Source organism: Mastigoproctus giganteus, chromosome 4 (genome assembly GCF_048544385.1).
Source record: "Mastigoproctus giganteus isolate SK-2022 chromosome 4, ASM4854438v1, whole genome shotgun sequence".
NCBI lineage: Eukaryota > Metazoa > Arthropoda > Arachnida > Uropygi > Thelyphonidae > Mastigoproctus > Mastigoproctus giganteus.
The window spans coordinates 236,067,868-236,089,082 of record NC_143578.1 but is presented as its reverse complement, the minus strand read 5'-3'; the positions used below and the strand labels follow the sequence as shown (position 1 = coordinate 236,089,082).

Here is a 21,215-nt window from a genome sequence, read left to right as displayed (position 1 = left end):
GATTGTCCACATCGTACAACGATATTCAGGTGGTATAGAGAATTCCAAAGGGGAAATTTCACTCTGGAGGATTCTGAGAGGCCGGGAAGGCCACGAACGTCAGTTACGGAGGAAAACGTTACTGCTGTGAGGAAAATGCTTGACGAAAACAGGCGAGTGACCTACCAACAGATAGACGATACTTTGGGCCTAAATGCACCAGCAATTCGTTCGATTCTGCAAGATCATTTGCACGTGAAGAAACTTTGTTCTCTCTGGGTGCCGCATCAACTGACTGAAGAGCAGATGACACGACGTGTGACTTGGTGCCGGGAGATGTTAAAAAAGTTTGATAAGGGACAATCTCGGTATGTGAACAACATCGGACAGGTGACGAGACTTGGCTGTACTATTACGATCTGCCGACCAAGGCTCAAAACAAAGTTTGGGTCTTTGATGATGACGACACACCCTTAATTGTCAGAAAATCCCGATCTGTAAAGAAGAAAATGATAGCTGTATTTTTCAAATCGAGTGGAATTGTGGAACGTGTCGTTTTGGACACGCAGAAGACAGTCACAGCTAAGTGGTATACTGAACAATGCCTGCCTAAAGTCATTGGATCTATGAAGAACCTGCGGCCAAAGTCAAGAATGGACACCTGGTACCTCCATCACGATAATGCTCCAGTTCACCGCGCCAAAGCCTGCACCGAATATTTGACCACGACAGGACTGAAACTTCTCGAGCACCCTCCCTACAGTCCAGACCTTGCTCCCTGCGACTTTGCACTGTTCCTGCATGTGAAAATGAAGCTAAAAGGGAGGCGATTTTCCAGTGATGAGGACCTTCTACGGGCTTGGGACAACGAGTGTGCTTTACTCCCTAGTGAAACTTGGCAGAACTGGTTTAAAGATTGGTTTCAGAGGATGGAGAGGTGTGTTGAATGTAGAGGAAATTACTTTGAAAAAATTAAATAAACAAAGCTGTATTGCAAAATTTTCCTAGTACCCTTTGTACATGTTAATTTGTAATAATCAACGGTGATCTTCGAAATACTGTATTACAAAAAAAAAATTCCATAATAGTTCCGAGAAAAATAAATGTTAGCCAAATAAAATGTTAATTTATTGACATAAAACACTGCTTTCATATTTATTTCACAGCTTGAGAGTTGACGAAATTTAATATGTACATTATTTTTTTGAAAATGGAAAAACAATTATGTTAGTTTTTTGTTTGTCTTCGGGCGATTGTTACTAAGTAAATTTGGAAACATCTTGTCAGAGAGAACGGTGTCTCCTTGTTTAATCAATAGAAAGAACAACCCTTTTCCATTTTAACATGATGCATATTAAAGGTAACTAAAGGATTACTGAATTACGACTAAAGTGAACTAATTGGCTGAAAGCAAAAGGTGAGGATGGGTGAGTCATGCGGATGGGTCTTGTCTACAGAAACATTACAAAATACATATAAACCAACACTAGTAACAGATTCCACATATTTCTTTTGTTATTTGAATTAGACTGACTTAAAAAATATAAATAAAAAGACTTGGATATGCAACTTGACAGATGGAGATCTGGCCATAAAACCAGTATAAGAGAAAGCTTAAAAGAAATAGAGAATGGTTGTATATATTATGTTGCTGATACAGCTAACAACTCGCCGAGTAATATAACGTTTAGTAAAAGGAAATACAGTATATTGTCATCTTGTATGGTCCATAAACTCTTTACGGTATTCTGGATGCAGTAAAGTTTACTGCATCCAGAACGCCGTTTCGTGCATTCCAATCCATTCTGTGATACAGAAGCATTACTAATGATACATTAGTAACGAACATTCCATGTCAAAGTTTTCAATTTCGATCCCTTGCTACAGCATCTAGCGAAAGAAGTTTTTCAAAGCTAAAACTTATAAAACCTCCATGTGGTCAACAACGCTTCAAGAATTGGTTAGCAATTTGGCTATTATAACTGGGCTTATTTATAGTAGTCACTGGGGGTGGGGAACACTAGGTATGCTAACTTGGGCCTCGCAATTTAAGAAATCATCGATGATCGCTTCAAAACGTATGGAATTCATTCAGACAATGACTGAAGTGCAATCCCACTTTCGCATTTCTTTTAACACAGGCTGCTGGTTTCTCTACAAAGTCTTGGTGTTTTTAGAAGGGTAGGGCTTTTTGGATTTGCGGTACAATGCACCTCACGAAAAATCACAAGATGAATAACTCATTTGAAACTGTTTAAAATCAGATAAGCATTAATCCTTAGTACACTCTGTTAGATGAATTCAACTTGAAATTTCTATTCTTATTCTGAATAGCAAGCCGTGAATTATGTTTACTATTTACGTACATGCCAAAAGGCATTTAAAAAAAACAAAACAAAAGAATGTAAAACTTGCGTGTGATATCTCGTTCTTCTTCCCGATTCATCATTGTCTCCTTGTTAATCTTAAAAAATGCGCCAATAAATAATAATAACAACCTCCATTGTCTTTAAAAAAATCCAGAAAGCTGTCGACATGATGTGCCTACTAATACGAGGCCTCCAGTGCAACGCCCCTTTGCCACTAAGTGAGGAAGAGTGGTTGAAGGCCTGAATTTATCCCACTTCACGAGATATGATCGATAATTTGAGTTACATCCATTAAATTTTTTTTTATCATCGGCTGGTGGATGTACATAAAAGGGAAAAGGCCTTTAATAACAGTAATGAGAACAGAGAGATACCACAATTTGTTACCTGTACAGCCACAAAGCTGTCACAACTTGGTGGCTAAAATATCACTTCTGTTCAACACCCCCAGAAAAAAAATTAAAATGTTTTGTTTAGAGACATCTAGTGAAGTCATGAGTTTAGCAAAGCTCAGTCAAGAGCGAGAAAGTCAGTGCTCCATTTCTTCTGTCTTTCAAATGTAATTATTATATCTTTCAAATATATAATTATTGGACGCTGTGGGAGGGAACCAGTGATTATATTTATAACGCATCGCACCAGGAGATACATTTCAAAAAGACAGCAATGGACTGTCTTCCATTTGAGAGTTCCCTAGAATTTCTTTGCCGTTCATTAACAGATATTACAAATGCAAATAGCTAGCCTATCGCGAATTCGATCTGTAACTATCCGATCTTTACGGAAACTTGTATTCTAAACAAAAAAAAAAGGGGAAAATGCATCTTGTACAGAATAAATATGCGATTCTTCATTACAAAAACAAACAAAAAAAAAAAAAAAATGGGAAACAGGCTCTTGTTTAGACACCGTCCTTCAAGATGTTACAAAAGTTCGTTACCATAGGAAAATTCAATAATTAATTGGTTTAACTCTACCAATAGGAGGATGCACTGACAGTAACGGACCATGATGTCAGCGGTAGTTAAATTTGTTATGACATGTTTCAAGCATCACAGAGATAAGATGCATCAGCTTTTAGCTAATTGTGTGAACAGCCCGAATTGATTTGTTCTAAAAGTCGCTCAACAGTCAGCAAAGGATATGCGTATAGTGTTAAAAAGGCATAAACTTCATTCATTCAAATGAACTACACGGGGATGACAATGAAACAAGAGTTGAATGACGATACACACTCAAGAGTTTATAGAACACGACTTTCTTGCAGATTTCTGTCTGCAAGAAAGCTAAGTAATGAAGCAAGCGTCCTATTGAATGGAATCGCATAATAAAATACCAGAATGATAACGATATCTGTTGGATAGAAGGCATCCGTTCTCAAATTTATTGACGGTTTACACTCCGAACCAGTCATGAGTAAGTCCATGCTTTTTGTTAAGGACGACTCGTAACTCAAAACACTTGTAAGACATGCATCTGTTAAGGACGACTCGTAACTCAAAACACTTGTAAGACATGCATCTGTTAAGGACGACTCGTAACTCAAAACACTTGTAAGACAGGCTGAAAAATTATATCGATGAATACCTTTAGCAGCTAAACATTTTTAGTTATATTAAGGCGATTACAAATTAAGTACCTTTCACTGGAAGGCAACCTCAGAGCAGAAATCAATCTCCAGAGTGGACACTGAATCTACAATGATCAATAATACCAATGCATGCCAAAAAAGCAGAGCACACACACGCTTGGAGGCATCTAGTCCTACGTGTGAGACTTGTTGCGAAATTTTCCATACACTGACCACATTATTAGATATCCACCTAATAACAGTATGTCCCCCACCCGTTAGCCTTCAGAACAGCCTGGATTCGGCATAGCATGAACTCAACGAGGTGTCGGATTAAGTTAACATGGACCAGCATGCCACAGGGATGCTGATGCTGGACATACTGGCTCAATTGCTTCCAGCTGAGTTTCATAGGTACTCAGTTGAATTGGGATCACATGACTGGGGAGGCCACTGCACTATACTGGATTAACTCTTATGTTCCTAGAACAAGTTGTGTACAATTCTGGCCTTGTGACACGGTGCATTATCCTGTTGTCTTCAAAGAGTCATTCACAGATGGATACACCGCAGCCATGAAGGGATGTGCTTGCTTGAGGGGAAACAATTTCCAGATAACTTGTGGCATGTAAATGTTGCTCTACTGGCATCAAGGAGGGGCTCCCAATGTGCACCATGAAAACACTCCCCACACCATTATACCGCCACTATCAGTGTGTGTGTGATGACACCTAGCAGGATGGGTCTAAGGACTAATGTCGTTTTTGCCATATTCTAGTTTTCCATCAGTGTGAAACAGCAGGAACAAGTAGATTTGTCAGACTAGGCAATGTATTTCCAATCTTTCACTCTCCAGTGTTGATGTTCCTGAGCCAACTGAAACTGTACCATCTTGTTTTTTTGTTGACAAGAGTATATAACCTGGTTCGTTTGTTGGCTGCAATATCTCATCCGTGACAAGGCACGACGACGAAAAGTTATGAATTAATTTATAATTTACAATCACTGTACGTTACAAACTTCTTCCTTTTCGATTATATAAGGCTAGTGAACATTTTTGAACTTAACTTAACTACACTACTTTCATTCACAATTAATTTAAATAATCCAAAGCATGCATATAAACGTTGTAGGGTCACGTAGAGCAAGCGCAGCTCTACCTCTTATTAAAAGCCAGTTTTGCAAACCAGCGTGACAAAGTAGCAACAGGGGGGAAAGCATATTAGAAGTACTACTGTCTGCACGATGTGTAGAGAATCATTTGCTGATGAATCTATCATACCCATTTATCGATGCGCGAGAGACGTTTTTTTTTTTTTCGTTATGCATAGCTTACTGCCAACATGTGAACAGATGTTTAAAAAAAAAGAAAACGAGAAAAACAGCGTTCAATGACAACGTTAAAAAAAAAAAAAGGAAAAAAAAAAAGAGATTTGTGTTTATGCGTGTTTGTAGAGAGAAAAGAATACTGGCGTCTTGACGTCGGCTGGGTACTGACTTGAGATAAAAAGAATTCATGAAATTCTCCCTCTCTCAAAGAGAGGTGATTACAGTCTATTAAGTTTACTATCGAATAAATAATTTGAACTCAATTTATATTTTTGTGTGGCAGAGTTTCTAATGATAGTCTCCATTTGTATTGTAGGACATCCCTCGTTATATACGGACCTAATAAAGTAACTGTTATCACAATGTACAATGTTGAACTAAGCAGAATCTCGTTAGAAGTTTCTACTGGATACCAAATTGGATTACTTTGATATGAACAATGGAATATGTCAAACACTGCACATTACTAAGAAAACTATTACAGTGGATTCACACGCCACTGAGTATTGAAAAGAAAATTAATTACAAACTCTGCCTGACAATTTTATTATATCAAAATATTAACTAAGAATCAGTCACTAGAAATGATAACGATTAATTATCCTTTTATAAACGAAACATTAAATTGAGATCTGTTGAGACCAACCTATTGATAACTTTCATATCATAATTCGCTGGGGTTATGGTAAAGTGGGTACAGTGGGATAGCGATTATTCGACCATCGATTTTAAGAATATCTATTATCCTAATTGACCAAACACTACCCACATGACAATGTCATTATTGAACCTACTTTCATTCGGTTATATGAGATGACAAAACCCAAATGGTAAATTGGTTGGAAATCCGTGTCACGTTCTCCGAACCATTCTTGCATGATTCTGTAGCAACGCCCCCCCTTTATTTTAGTTTTCACACACACTCTCATATTACCAATAATTGTCTGTGTTCTTTGGTCGGTGTATACATATACTAGCCAAAATAATACGAACCTTTGTATTAAGGCAGTCACAAACGGAAGAAATGCAAATAGACGCAAAGAAAACTGTAACCTGGGGTAATGACGTGTTGCCTCGTTGGGTATAAATACTACACAGGCTGTTCGACTGTAGTAATATGAAGCCAGAATGGGGAAAACGCGTGATCTATCAGACTTTGAAAACGGTCTTATCGTGGGTGCACGTTTAGCAGAAGCCACCATTCAAGAAACGAAAAACATAACCGGTTTCTCAAAAGCATCCATCTCAAAGGTTTTTAATGATTGGAAAGCAAACAGTTCTTTCACCTCTCAAAGGCATAAATGTGGCAGAAAAACCATATTTCAAGACCAAAGCCGTCGTATTCTAAGGATTGTAAGGAAAAGCAGGACATCTGAATTCAACACGTACCATGCGCAGGAAAGTGAAGAAATTAGATATTGGCTATCGTCTGCCTATTCGGAAGTCACTTGTTTCAGAGAAAATCAGAAAAATACCTTGCGGTGGCGCCGAGAACGTCGTGATTGGACAGTGGAAAGATGGAAGAAAGTCATGTGGTCAGACAAATCAAGACACTTTTTTTTTTACACTGATAGTGGTCAGAGAGTGTGGAAAGAACCTCACGAAGCCATGGGTCCTGCTTGCCTTGTTAAATCAACCCAAGCATATGGAGGTGGTATTATAGTAGTTGGGTGGAATGTTTTGTTGGCACGGACTGGGTTCGTTGATACCGGTGGATGGTCGAATGTCATCCAGGGAGTACTGTACTTGAATTTTGTATCAGATCTACCGTACCCTACAATTTTACACTTTTATCCCGAAGGTGATGGCCACTTTATGAATGACAAATAATGCATTGTGCCAGAATCGTGCGAGAATGGTTCGGAGAACATCACACGGATTTCCACCATCTTCCCTGTCCCCAACATTCACCTGATCTCAATCCTATTCAGAATGTGTGAGATATATTGGAGAAAGTGGTTCGGCAACCAAGTCCTTTTCCTTCAAGTTTGTCGCAGCTACGCGATATTTTGCTGGAAGAATGGTTACAATTAGACCAAAACGCACTAAAACACCTAACTGAATCCATGCCGCGCAGCAAACTTGCTGTTATTCGAAACAAAGGCGGCCCGATCGATAATGAATAAAAGTTCGCTTTTTTTTTCTTTTTTTTTTTTTGGTCAGTATGTGTGTTTTTGTGAATGGAAAACCCGAGTTTTTGGGTAGAATGACCATATACCCCGAGACCGACAAACTAGGCCAAGATCTGAAAAGACTCATAAAAATTTTCTTTCATCTAAATGGAGACTGGAACCACGACCTTTTCCACGTTGTCTTGAAGACTGTGATCGTAACCAGTGTGTGCTAACCGCGAGGGCAAATAGAAACCACAAATGCGGAACTTTTACTATATTTTAAACTAGAAAAGATGCCCGACCTCACATGGACTGATAACAACCTGACAGTTCTTATGAAATATGTCTTTCATTTACCTTTATAAGTTTGTCAAGTATCATTTATGGCCGCCTCTTTCATTTCAGACAATGCAAATTCTGTATAAGATCTACCAGTAAAGTTTAAGTCAAACACCAAGATTACTCAGCAATTAAAAACTCAAATATCATTTTCTGAGTGGTTTAGGCACGAGGATTTGAGTGATCGCGTTTCGAGACCGCGTGATTACTAATTAGGGGGCTGTTTCTTGTATTCCCTCTATCTTATAAACCCCTTTGACCTTGTGGTCGTTGTCTCGGAGCATAAACAAAACATTTATTTTTTTACTCTTTGACTTATATGACATTTGTCAGTTGATGTCAATTGATAATGGCGCCTTTCACGGAAGGTATATACTGATTAAAAATTAAAAAGTTCAATAACTCATTAATTACTTGATACATTTTTAAAAATAACACTCATATACACATCCCAGAGAGTCCCTTAACTAAGGCATTGATTCAAACGCACAGCCACGTTTATATGATCATGAGCTTTGTCGTCACGTTCCTTTGGAAATAATACGCTTCGTCCATCAGTTATAACAGCCTGATCCTTCATTAATAACAGTGACATTAATTAATACTGAGAATTTAACTCTGCAAATATTCCAAACAAATAGATTTAAAATTTCTTCTAATTTACAGACATGAAAGAATTAAAGACCTGATGAAACGAAATACTATACTGTATAACCTGTTGTTGGAAAAAAGTATTTACTGTTTTCCATTTGTCAACCGATAATGATGCCTTTTTATGAAAGGTATTAATTAGAAATTTTAATAACTCATAGAAGAATTAATACGCTTAAAAAAACAGAAAACACTCACTTGAAATACTTAATAACTGAAGATATAAAATTATACCAATCTCCTGACCAAATATGGAAAACGAAATCAACAATTCTCGATTAAAAAGAGAGAGAGAGAATTTTAAAAAGGAAGACTGTAGTTAGATTAGCAACTAGAGATTCTCCAATTCTGAACTGGGGAACAATACGGACTGCTCACTGATCCTGAACCGTTCGAACTCCAGTTCGTTGATACCGATTTAATTGGTCATTTAGCCCTGAGGTAGTACATTACATACAAGCACCGTCTTCCTCACACGAGGAGGAGCTGTTAGAATCGCTGTCCTCTCCCACACCGGGTGGAAAAGACCTGAGTTCGAGTCCTGTGTATGGCGTGAGGAATTTTTATGGGCCTTTTTCACAACGTGGCTGAGTTAGTCAGTCTCAAGCGAGAGTACATGGTTTTTCCTCCCGGAAAATTGGGTTTTTCGTCCAGCAAACAGAAAATCGATACGGAACACACGCAATACAGACATTACATACAGAGCAATATGGCCGTAGTCGCTGATGTTCCTAAAGTCCTCCTACAATAAAACCAGGAGGAAAAGGCTCGGGTTGGAATTATGTCAATGACAGGGTAGGAGGAGTAAGAAATTTTATGGGCTTTTTTCTCTAGCTGAGTTGGATGGTCTCAAGCAATAGTTGTATAGTTTTTCCTTCCGGAAACTAGAGTTTTTCGTCCAGCTAACAGGCAAATCGACAAATCGACTACAGAACACGCAATTTACAGAAAAATATATATTTTCCTAACCATTAATATCCGGACATCCCTTCACTGATAGTTGGTCACGCCCTACCCAAGCACCACGTGTCAGACAAAACTATAAATAGGCTCGTAAGCCTTCGAGCTTTCGTGGGTCGCCCAGTTGGTATAATCACAATTCTCCCCACATTGTGTGGAAAAGACTGGAGTTCGAATCAGGTCAATGACGCAAGGAATTTTAATGGACCTTTTTTCACAATGGCTAAGTTAGTCGAACTCAGGCGAGTTCGACTACCACGGTAGCACGGCTTTTTCTGCTGAAAACTCGTATTTTTCGTCCAGCAAACAGGTTGGTTGTGTTAGGGTTCAATGGCGCATGGACTACGTTGGTCATAATGCGCCAGCCAGCAAACAGGCAAATCTACCATAGAAACACGCATTTACAGACATAATATATACGGCGCAATAGGGCCTAAGTTGCTGATGCACCTAAAACTCTATAAAAACAAGAGTAGGCCTTCGAGGGGACAGTACTACGATTGATGCAGTTAACGGGCTTCCAGCACTGCGGAATTATAATAGGGTGTCACATAAGTAATCGGTCTGTACGTGGCAATTAGTAGTGTAACCTGCAAATGGAAGCGGACTGCTTTTGGCCGGAGATTTTCCTGGTCACGAAACGACCAGAAAAATCTCCGGAGTTAAAGGAATGAGACAGGAGAGCCTTTGCAAAGAATGGTCTGCTCGGAACGCAGGTCACCGTTACCGCAGTACACAAGCCTATCGACATCGAGAGACAATTGGGATTCATGTCAATACCACTACAGTTGCAAGACGCCTGCGTGATATGAGTTACAACAGTCGTGCAGCCATTACAAGCTACTAATCACCCTGACTAATGCGAAACCCCATCTAACTTGGTGTACGGCCTGCCATTCTTGGATTGTTTGACCAATAATATGTTGTACTTTTGGAGGGACAAGTCAACGTAAATGGTCTACCAGTCTGATGGTCTTGCTTGGGTGTAGCGGATGCCCGAAGAAAACTACCTGTCAGACTGTAAACCAAATGAGTTTCGGAGGAGACAGCGTGATGGTCTGGGGTTGTTTTTCAAGGCTGATCTGGGACCATTGGTTGTTTTGGACGGAACTGTGAATGCTAAGTTCTATCTAAACATCCTGGATTTCCCTACTGTACATTGTGGCAGCATGTCAAGGAAGACCTATGCCTGTATCAGCAGGGAAACAATCTAGATTATACTGCTCACGTTGCGACAAACTGCTCTGAGGATATGAGTATCAAAAAGTTGGAACGGTCAACTCAGGGTTCTGACTGATCTCAATCCTATGGAAAACTTGGGTTGAATTGAATCGTCTGGTGTATGTAGGAGACACTGGCCAAAAATCAGAGCTCAATTGGTCGCCGTTTTGAAGGCCGAATGGCGGAAAATATCAAACGACATTTACAAAAAAAACTGTTGGGAAAAAAAACAGTTGGGAAAAAAAACATAATATATACGGCGCAATATGGCCTAAGTTGCTGATGCGCCTAAAACTCTATAAAAACAAGAGTAGGCCTTCGAGGGGTACAGACTATCAAAAAGGCTAAAAAATTTTCAGCACAACTTTATTAGTTTTCCCGTAAATAATAAAAGTTATTTGTAGATACAGTATGCAGGATATGTAAATCTAAAAATAACTACACTCTGGCGGATCTCCAGTTTTAGTAATGAAACTAAGTAAAGAAACAATATTCCTCAAAGTAACGTTTATTACTGAGTTGAAGCACACTACAGGATGGTTCTCGTTTCCAACATCCTGTTGTTTAGGAGGCCAGAGAGTGTATTGAACCATTGAAGTGTGCTTCAACTCTGTAATAAACATTACTTTGAGGCGCTTTGTAGCCTTAGTCGCTGATGCGCCAATAAAACTCAAAACAACAACAATAACTCAGAAGAGATTCCTTTGGATTTTGAAAAGTTTCAACGTATCGCCAATACATAAAAGCAGTTCTAAGAGCGAAGTCAGTAACTACAAACCAGTAGTCTGAATTCGGTGGTAGGGAAAACCTTGGATACAATGACGAAGTACAGTCCAGAGCCATTTAGATAGAAACGGCATTCTGAAGAAGCACAACAGTTTTGTTAAGGGAAAATAATGTTTAACTAATCTAGCAAGCTATTTTGACACAGTTACACATGAGCTGGATGTAGGGAGCAATTTAGACATAATTTATTTGGATTTTAGCAAGGCATCTGACTTAGTCAAATACAGACAGTAACAGTAACCTCATGAGAGGTTACTGTATACGCTGTAATATGTTGGGATTACTGGAAGGTTTCTAAAATGGGCTGCAGGGTGGCTACAAGCAGAAGGTTATGATTAATGGATAGATTCTTCAGATTGGTGCAACATCAGAAGTGCCCTACCCCCTAGGATCGGATCTTGGACCACTGTTGTTTCTGATTTTTGTAAACGACATCGAAAAAGGGATAAAGGGCGTGATATTAAAATTTTTTGATGACAAAGATTGGGAGAGTCGTTATTGATCAGTGCCAAGCAGCGCTCCTTCGGGATGACTTGGAAAAGCTTCAAGACTGGTCAGAAAAGTGGAAGCTATGTTTTAATGAAGAAGAATGCAAGTTTTTACACTTGGGCAATAGCAAACCAAAGTAACTTATACACTTATTGAATTAAAAATAGTAGAGAAAGATAAGGATCTGGGAGTTTCGATACAGGCAGATATGAAGTTTTCTAGAAATGTAAAGAGGAGGTCAGGTAAAGTCATGGTGTCCTGTCAATGATTTATCGAACATTGTCCTCTATAATACAGAAAGACTATAATACCTCTGTAATACAGAAAGACAAATGATACTGAAACTGAAGAATAGCGATGGTGTACTTATAAACAGCAGAGAAGGCATAATTCAAATAGCAGAAGACTACTATAGAGAATTATACAAGGAGCGAGGGAATGATACCAGCAGTGGGGAAGGTGGATTGCAAAGTAGCAACACATACGACATACCCGATATTCTTCCTGATGAGGTAGAACATGCATTGAAGAAAATGAAGAATAGGAAAGCCCCGGGGGAAGATGAAGTTACTGTAGAGTTGTTAAAATTGGGAGGAAGAGACATAACACAAAAACTGGCAGGGCTCTTCACAAAGTGCATTAGAAAAGGTGTGATGCCTAAGCAGTGGAATAATGCAATCATAGTTTTGCTGCATAAGAAAGGAGATAAATCAGAAATTGGAAATTATAGACCAATTAGCTTGTTATCCCATATCTACAAGTTGTTCACAAGGGTCATTACTAACAGATTAGAAAGAATACTTGATGAGAATCAACCGAAAGAGCAAGCTGGCTTTAGGACAGGATTCTCAACTATGGATCACCTTCACGTAATATCACAGCTAATGGAGAAAGCAAATGAATATAAAACACCATTATGCCTGGCATTTGTGGATTATGAAAAGGCATTTGACTCCATACAGCATAAGGCAATGTTTCGGGCACTGGAAAGACAAGGCATAGATACTCCATATATTATGATTTTGAAGAAAATATATGAGAGTGCTACATCCTTTATTAGACTAGACAAAGACAGTAGCAAATTTAAAATCGAGAAAGGAGTTCGACAAGGAGACACAATATCTCCGAAGCTGTTTACTGCTGCCCTTGAGGAAGCTTTCAGAAGATTAGACTGGTCGCAGAAAGGAGTCAATGTGAACGGAGAGTACCTAAACCATTTACGATTTGCAGATGACATTGTGGTCATAAGCCACGATCCCAAAGAATTAGAGGAAAATCTTAATCAGTTATGCACAGTTAGTAAGGATTTTGGACTAAAGATGAATATGGCTAAAACAAAAGTAATGATGAACAAGTATGCCACGGAAAGGGAAATAATGATTGAAGGAGCAGTAATTGAAAACGTGGAGTCATATACTTATCTGGGACAAGTTATTAGCTGTAATAATGATAAATGGCTGGAAGTCAAGAGAAGAATAAATTTTGGATGGATAGCATTCAGGAAATATAGTCACATACTGAAGAGCAATATTCCAGTTTGTCTGAAACGTAAAATAATGAATCAATGTATACTCCCCACCATGACTTATGGAAGTGAAACTTGGGCACTCACCAAAAGAATGGAAGAGAAGCTGAGAACTACACAGCGAAGAATGGAACGAATCATATTGGGAATCAGACTGTTAGATAAGAAGAGAAACACATGGATTAGACAGCAAACTCAAGTAAAGGACATTCTTATCAAAACTAAAGAACTAAAATGGTCTTGGGCAGGACACAGCTCGAAGACATGATGACAGATGGACTAAGAAAATAACAGAATGGTACCCAAGAGGAGCTAGAAGAAAACCTGGAAGACAAAGGCGGAGATGGATAGATGAAATTCATGAGTTTTCGAGTAGTAAATGGATGGCCAGTGCTCAAAACAGAAGGAACTGGAAAGTTTCTGGAGAGGCCTTCATCCTGCAGTGGATTGAAAATGGCTGATGATGATGATGTCCTCTATAGACAGGGAAATCATAAAACATTATATACGGCAATTGTAAGACCGCATTTGGAATACTGTCCAGGTATGGAAACCTCATCTGAAAAAAATATAAATTGAGCTTCTTGAAATGTTCTAAAGACGGGCAACTTGCAAGGCGAGATCGAGAAAAGGGCAACAGTACGAGGAAAGACTTCGATTATGTGGGCTAAGATTATGTGGACAACTAGGCACTTTAGATGGGACTTGACTGAGACTTAAGGCTCTGAGAGAGGTTAGTAAGATGAATGAAGGTGGAATTTTCACTGTTATAAAAAATTCCAGCACTATGGGCCATAATTTCAAATTACAGGGAAAGCGGTTTAGGCCAGATTGTAGGAAGATTTCCTTTAGCCAGCGATTACTGGAACAAGTAGCCAAATGGCCTGTAAACAAAGATGTTCGGTGAATACGACACGACCACGAACGAATGTGGAGAGGGTAAAATTTTTTGATGTGGCTCTCAAAGGGAGTCAAATTAGTAATGCAGTCAGTGAAAACCAAAGAGAATCAGTTCTTTAATGATGGTTCTAAGAAATTACAAAATATTTATTGTAATTAAATTCTATAATTACAACAAAAGCGTGGTAGTCAAATGTTTTAAGTGTGATATACCTCAAACAGTTTGCAAAGTAATTTGGGAGGGGGGGTGGGGAAAGTACAAAGTGTACTGATTAGTTTCCCTAAGTTTTAATATTTAGAGAGTTAGTGAATATTAACCCATCTAAAACAGTTAAAGCGAAAGTTTTGAAATCCTGCTGCGCTTTGCGGTTGTTACCCACCAGGTGGCAGGATGAGCAGCGCCGACATTAATAGAGGTCAAACGGTTTACTGCTTTTGCCCAACGGCGAAGATGCGAGTGAAGCGGAATTTTTAATCATTTGAAGTAGGGTAGTCAACCCCGTACGTCTCTCCAAATTTGGCGAAATCGACAGTTTTTTCCCGTCGTTTTACTTTTTTTTATTATTTCTGTTTTTTTTTTCTTTCTCCTACGTACCTGCGACCGGTGTCAAGGTTAAAGGTTTAGTCAGTGGCTGATGATTTGTAGTGTAACTGTTTGTTCCTACCAGAGGGCGTAGGTAACACGAAACGCCAACGCACTTGAGAAAGAAGGAAAGAAAAGGGGAATGAGGCAAGCCGACGTAAAGGTTGAACGTGGAACGTGACATTCTTTTAAATGAGCGATATGTTGTTACAGATTAATATTCACACTGTTGCCTTTTCCGCCTGTTTAGCAATTCACCGAAACGTTTTATTAAAGAATAATTGAAAAAAAACATGTTTATAACAGCTGATTAATGAAAAATTTCGAGCTAATTACTGTTACACACAATCTATTATATTTTTATTGCAGTATAATTGGCATATCTGAGTTAGACTGGATCTTTACACGCTCAAATATTTATTGTCAGCTTAAAATAGCAGAAAAATATTTAAAGTCACGTACAGAGATGATATTTGCTATTTCTTGCTTCTAATAAACGCAGATTTTATTGAAATGATGGGGAAAAAGAGGTCATCTGAGTCCCAGAATATCGGACTCAAAATTACTGCAAGCGTGTGAAAACAATAATAACCAGAATCAGCCTCACGACATTCGGCGGAAATACACTTGTTATTATTATTATTATTATTAGCCATATTGTGCAAGGAAGCCTGAGGCTTATACTGCACCAGCCAAAAATAAAAATTTCTGATTTACCCGGAGAGAGAGAGACCCACACCGGGTGGAAAAGGCCTGGGTTCGAATCCCGTCGATGACGCGAGGAACTTTAATGGGCTTTTTTCACTCCGTGGCTGAGTTAGTCGGTCTCAGGCGTAGATAGCAAGGTTTTTCTCCCCAGTAACTGGGGTTTTTTCGTCCAGCAAAATAGGCAAATCAACCATAGAACATACGCAATTTACAGACACAAATACGGGTTAATGTATTTAATTACGGGCAACCCTAAAATAATAATAATAATAATAATAATTACCCGGAGAGAGAGAGAGAGAGAGAGAGAAAGTGAGAGTAGAAGGGAATCACCAAGAAAGAGAAGAATGATGATATCCAGCTCAGGACCCTGGGTGTGCCAAGCCCATGCTCACCAGATGTGAGCCCCTGAAAGTTCATCAATTTGTTTAAAAATTTTCCCTATATCATTAATTATACATCGAGAAAGACGTTACGTAGAGTACAACTAAGTAAGATTTAAAATAATAAACTTTTCCAAGTGAAGTATTTTAAAAAGTTTATTGGTACGATTATACTCCAAATAATCCCAACAACTAAAAATTGGCTACGTTTCAGATTTCAGTATCGAAATCCATTATCAGGTCTTGTTTTTTGGGTTTGTTTGAAGTTCTACAACTTGACCATGGAAGACCAAATCGTATCACATCACCTAATTGCATTTTGTAACACCTGTCCTTTGCATATCAATAAACTAATTAAAATAAGTCACGTGTAAAAGCGTCTCATTTTAAATTTTAATACTTTAAATAGTAGTGTACACAATTGAATATAATCTTGATTTTTTTACACCACACCAAATGTTGCCTACCAAGTGTTTAAATTCGCTATTACTCTCTGTAATTAGGCAATATTTATATTCATTAATATTCATAGAATATTAAATTTAAAAGATACATGAAGAATTTTTTTTGCATTTTTTTAAATTTAAATTAAATTAGTTCATTTCAAAAATCAAAGATAAGTCTTGATACTATAACTCCTCTTTTTGCTTTACTTACTGGATGACCCTGGTCTACCCCATCCTACTTGAACCTACATGAGTGAATGGTCATGTCACCTTGTGATCCATTGATTCGAAACCACATTGCATTATTAGAGACTTTTTCAAAGAGTTTAATTAGCTGAGGAAAAAAGCGTGCTTTTTTTTATCATCTCTTAGTTATTTAAAATATAAGAGATTACCTGAGAGCTTAAAATATAAGAGATTATCTCAGAGCTTCATAGAATGTTTTCTACACCACACTCTCCAAATAATATCGTATTATTATTTGGAGAGTATGGTGTAGAAGACATCCTATGAAGCTATGAAGCTCTTATATTTTAAATATTGATATAACGTAGGATTAATTGAGCCTTTGTAGCTCTTTGTTATTTACATTAAGTATGCCCTTAATAGTTATTAGAAGGAATCTAGTAAGTACCATCAGAACCTTCAGGACTTGCAATCAGAAGCAAGTCGCCGTGTCCGCCCTTTTCAATTTTCTTGCGAACGGTACAAAAAATTGGACAGGGTAGGTCTGAGTGATAGGAAATGCTTAGTTGACAAACTTGTTGATTTTATTAATTAATTTAATTTATATATATATACTTACAAAAAGCAAATATACGAACAGGCTGCATGAAAACGTATCGAGGAATAAGAAAACAAGTAGTTAGTGGGAGATAAGATGAGATCAATTTTAACTGGCTGACCGCAATGCGCATAAAATAATATCCAACTGCATTTTGGTACAAGGATGTGAAAGTAGGGGACACATATGTCAGAAACGCGCGCAGAGGAAGAGCAACAATAAAGAAAAAGGAGATGCTGACCTCTTTCCTGATCGTAATCCCACGACGAATACCATTTTTCATCGTCGTTCTGCGTGTCCTGCAGGTCACTCGTTCGTACCCACGTCTGGGGCACGGACAGCATGAAAATGAGGAGCTTCAACCACAGGTTGCCACATCGCAACGTCCAAGTTATCCGCGAACCCTTCGCCATGCCGGATGGGGGCTGAGGGTTCCTCGCTGCTAAATGGAAAATATCCTTCGTAACTTGACAGATTACTCACCGGAGATCGTCTCGGTCTGTGCTCGTGTGAACTGGTTCTTATCGCTGCGAAACCTAAACTTACTTCTCCTGGTACAACAAACGCCGTCACTTGAATGCCCGCACCGGCACGCGCTAGTCACTAAACACCTCTTTTCGTTCGCTAACCACACGCCGTCGGTTCGGACGGCGGTCGTAATGGTGTTCGCTCGCGTTCAGCATGAATATGAGCAGAAAATTAATGTGCGGCTCCTTTGGGCGAGTCCATTTTTCACCGGTAGGGAGGCGTGGTAGTCAAGGTTGGTCCGCCCCACTTACATCTAGCTGGCAAACAGAACCACGGCATTCCACAAACGAGTCGCGCGTTGCAACAAGTGCGAGCACTCAAAGAGCGTGGACCCTGAGAAAGCGTCCAGCCCACTTTCAACAAACAACCCTTAGTGTCAAGCCGGCAACCCTGTGTCTGTATGAGAAGGAGCGCTGGCTTCCGTGGGACGTCCTGTTTGTTGGGACTTTGGAACAGGAAATACACTCGTGTATCTTGTTTAGCTTTCACTGAGTCACCCTTTTGTTTTGGTTTTTTTTGTTTTTTTTTTTTCTTTCTTTGCTTCTTTTTTTTCTGAGAAAGAGGGAGGTGCTGTAGAGATGTTCTCACAGGTTTGTTTCGTTTTTTTCTCTCTTCTTCGGAGACAGTGTCATCAGAAAAGGTGAAGCATCGTGAAGCAAATAAATATGATTCATTAGGTTTATAAACGAAATCTCACTTTTAAAACAGACAAAATAACAAGTGAAATGCAGAGATGTGTATCAAATAAAACACGTTGACCGAGTAAGATAAAAGCAGTCTTTAACCATGACCTGAAACTTCTAAGGACTAGAACATTTGTGGATAACGAATGGTGTGCTTTGATAAATCTGTTGGGTTTAATTCGGGACTGAAATTTTTTTAATCCGCCTAAGACAATTCTCGAGATTTTAAATTAAAATACTATCTTGCGGTTAAATGTCACCTTCTTATATGTGATTAAAAGAAAAGCACTACTTTGACTCTTTCGGAGGCGAGAATGTGCATTATTATATCCGCTAAATATTTGTTTCTTGCACTGGAGATGTGTTTAAGATAAGACGGTACTTGGAACGTGAGTTCAACTCCGCCTGTCTTGCGCTGTAGATACAGGACTTTCATTTAAATTTATCTTAGAGGTTTCGTCGGAAACTCTAGTGCAATTTTGGGCGAATTTGTCTTCTTTTCTGCCACCACACAGTTATATGTAGTCAGAGGGGAGCTAAGTTTAAGAGGCTGGCAATGCAGGCAACCACCAAGTGATACATTTTATATTTAATGGATGGAAGAATGTTGAACAGGAGTTAAGAAAGAAAAACTGAACCGTTTAACGTTAATGAAAAACAAAATTAATCTCGCATGCTGATCGTTTCTACCCACTTCAACAATCAAAACGAATTATGGATCTGTATAAAGTTAAGTGACGGTGAATCCACTCATCAATCTTACTTCGAACAAGATTATTAATTACTATTGTTTTCAAAATAATACGTGGCTCGTGGAAATGCATAATAGTAAAGTCACTTTACTGTTACGCATTAACATTAAAGTCACTTTTTCTCTTCAAATGTTTTAAGTGGAATAAATACAGTACATTGGTCTGCTGTTGTAAAACACTTCCACACATCCGTTCTTAGAACCTAATTGTTCTCCTTGAGAATTTTTGGATCATTGCTTACTAACGTCGTAGTATACTCTGTAAGATGTCGATCTTACAAATCAAAATAGAAATATCTGTTTTGCTAAAATAAATCCAGGAAGGGCGATGGAAAGTGAGAATTAGCATTAATGCCCGAGTATTTAGTTAAAGATAGTAAGTATTAAGATTATATATTTAGTTTTAATGTAAATAAGGTTAAATGTTGAAGAAACACTGGATTTGGGGATGGGAAAGTTATAGACGTATATGTTAAATAGCGGCTAAATGGGAACAAGTAATTTCGAGTAATGTAAAAGAGCAAACAGGGACAGCAGGACTAAGTAGAGGGTGCCAATTGAGAACAGGCGTGAAAGGGTTGCTGAGGGAAAGAACAATAGGACCATGAAACTGGATTACGAAGCGTCTCTTTTGATATAAGCCACCGTTAGAAAATAAACAGGAAATTAGTGGACATCCAGTGTTCACGTAAAAAGAAAACGGCAGGGTGACCGATAATTGGGTAATTCGATATATTTAGCAGAGAAAAGTATGAACGAAAATTAGTGTTTTTGGAGGTTATCGGCAAACATGAAAAGGTCATACTGCCGTGTGAAAAAAAAAAAAAATAAATAAATAAGAAATTTCTAGAGAAGGGTTGATTTGTGCGCTAGGGTGAGATGAGATGGCTTGGATGAGATGTTTAAGCAAATAGGAAGGAATGAAAAATTAAGCAGAGTATAAGGATTGGTTACGAGTCCTTGGGGGAGGTGTTCCAAACTTGAGGGAAAGAGAAAAGTTCGGGGGGAGTAATTTGAGAAAGTGTCCATTCTATATCTGACTTCTCTGTGTTCAAGGGAAGAAAGTCGTGAGTTTGCGGTAAAAGTGGAAGTAGATTTTTTGGTGGTCGGGGTTCACATCTCGTGGTAGTAAGATGAAGAAGAAAAAGCAGAAAAAAACGTGAGAGAAAGGGACAGTGAGGCGTAGAGGACGCGAGTTACTGCGGACTTAAAGAGATGATGTTTTTTTGGAGGTATGGAAGAGTGGGAAACATGTGCGTTGAAAGTTGTGCAGATAAGTGAGCCAAGAAGAGAAAGAAAGCCTGGTCCGGCATCGGAAGGTAGTGGTAATGGCCAGTTGTGCAGATATGTGAGCCAAGAAAAGAAAGAAAGCCCGTCCGCCACTAAGGAAAGCAGAGTGCCCAAGAAATGGAAGAAAGCCTGTCTGCCATAAAGGAAGTCTGAACGCAAGGGAATTGGAAGTAGCGGCCATTCCGGAACGTAAGTCTATTCCTGTTTTTTTTTCTCGAATTCTCAACTCAAGGACTCATAATCTAGCTCTGTAAGGAATGGAGTGATAGTCCTTTTAAAAAGGGAACATTCATATTGTATTAGGCAAGTTAGTTACTAAGGTTGAGATAAATTGTTATGAATGTAAATGATTATGTAAATGATAATAAGAGTGGTAAAGAATGATGACTAAGATGGTAACTAGAGAGTAACTAGGGTATAATGAGGGATTTATAGTGAACATTGCTGAGGTAAGAGGATACCAGTTGTAACATCATGTGTTAAAGGCTAGAAACAAATATACAAAAAGAGTAATGAGCTGAAATGAGTTTTTACAGATGTAAGTGATAAAAATTGGAAATGTAAGAGAATGATTGAGTAATCATCGAGGGTTCATATTAAGTAAGATACAACTGATACAAACTGATGTTAATAATGTGTAAATTGAGAATAGTTGATGAGAGAGAGATAGTGTAGTGTACTGTAGATGGTTCAAATATATGGAAATTGGTATGCATGTATGTAATTATTGGTTTTTATGTAAATGCTGTATATAATGTTCATTAAAGGTTTGAAATTTTTATTGAAAAAAAATGTGTCTTTAATGTTCTGCTAACATCCGCTTTACA

At 38.5% G+C, this 21,215-nt stretch overlaps 1 protein-coding gene across 5 annotated transcripts in view; it reads right to left on the bottom strand.

Moving 5' to 3' along the window:
- LOC150087516 (laminin subunit alpha lam-3-like) overlaps positions 1–21,215 on the bottom strand; it is a 746,420-nt gene that overhangs the window by 630,935 nt on the left and 94,270 nt on the right. For 4 of the 5 annotated variants that reach the window (XM_090371225.1, XM_090371229.1, XM_090371228.1 and 1 more), the window contains exon 1: positions 17,378–17,498. The exons of the other annotated variant lie outside the window; for it this stretch is intronic. In XM_090371225.1, the coding sequence (XP_090227351.1) occupies positions 17,378–17,480 (103 nt within the window). In that variant the 5' untranslated portion in view covers positions 17,481–17,498. Of the gene's footprint in view, positions 1–17,377; positions 17,499–21,215 lie in introns of those variants that run through there. 5 annotated transcript variants of the gene reach the window in all.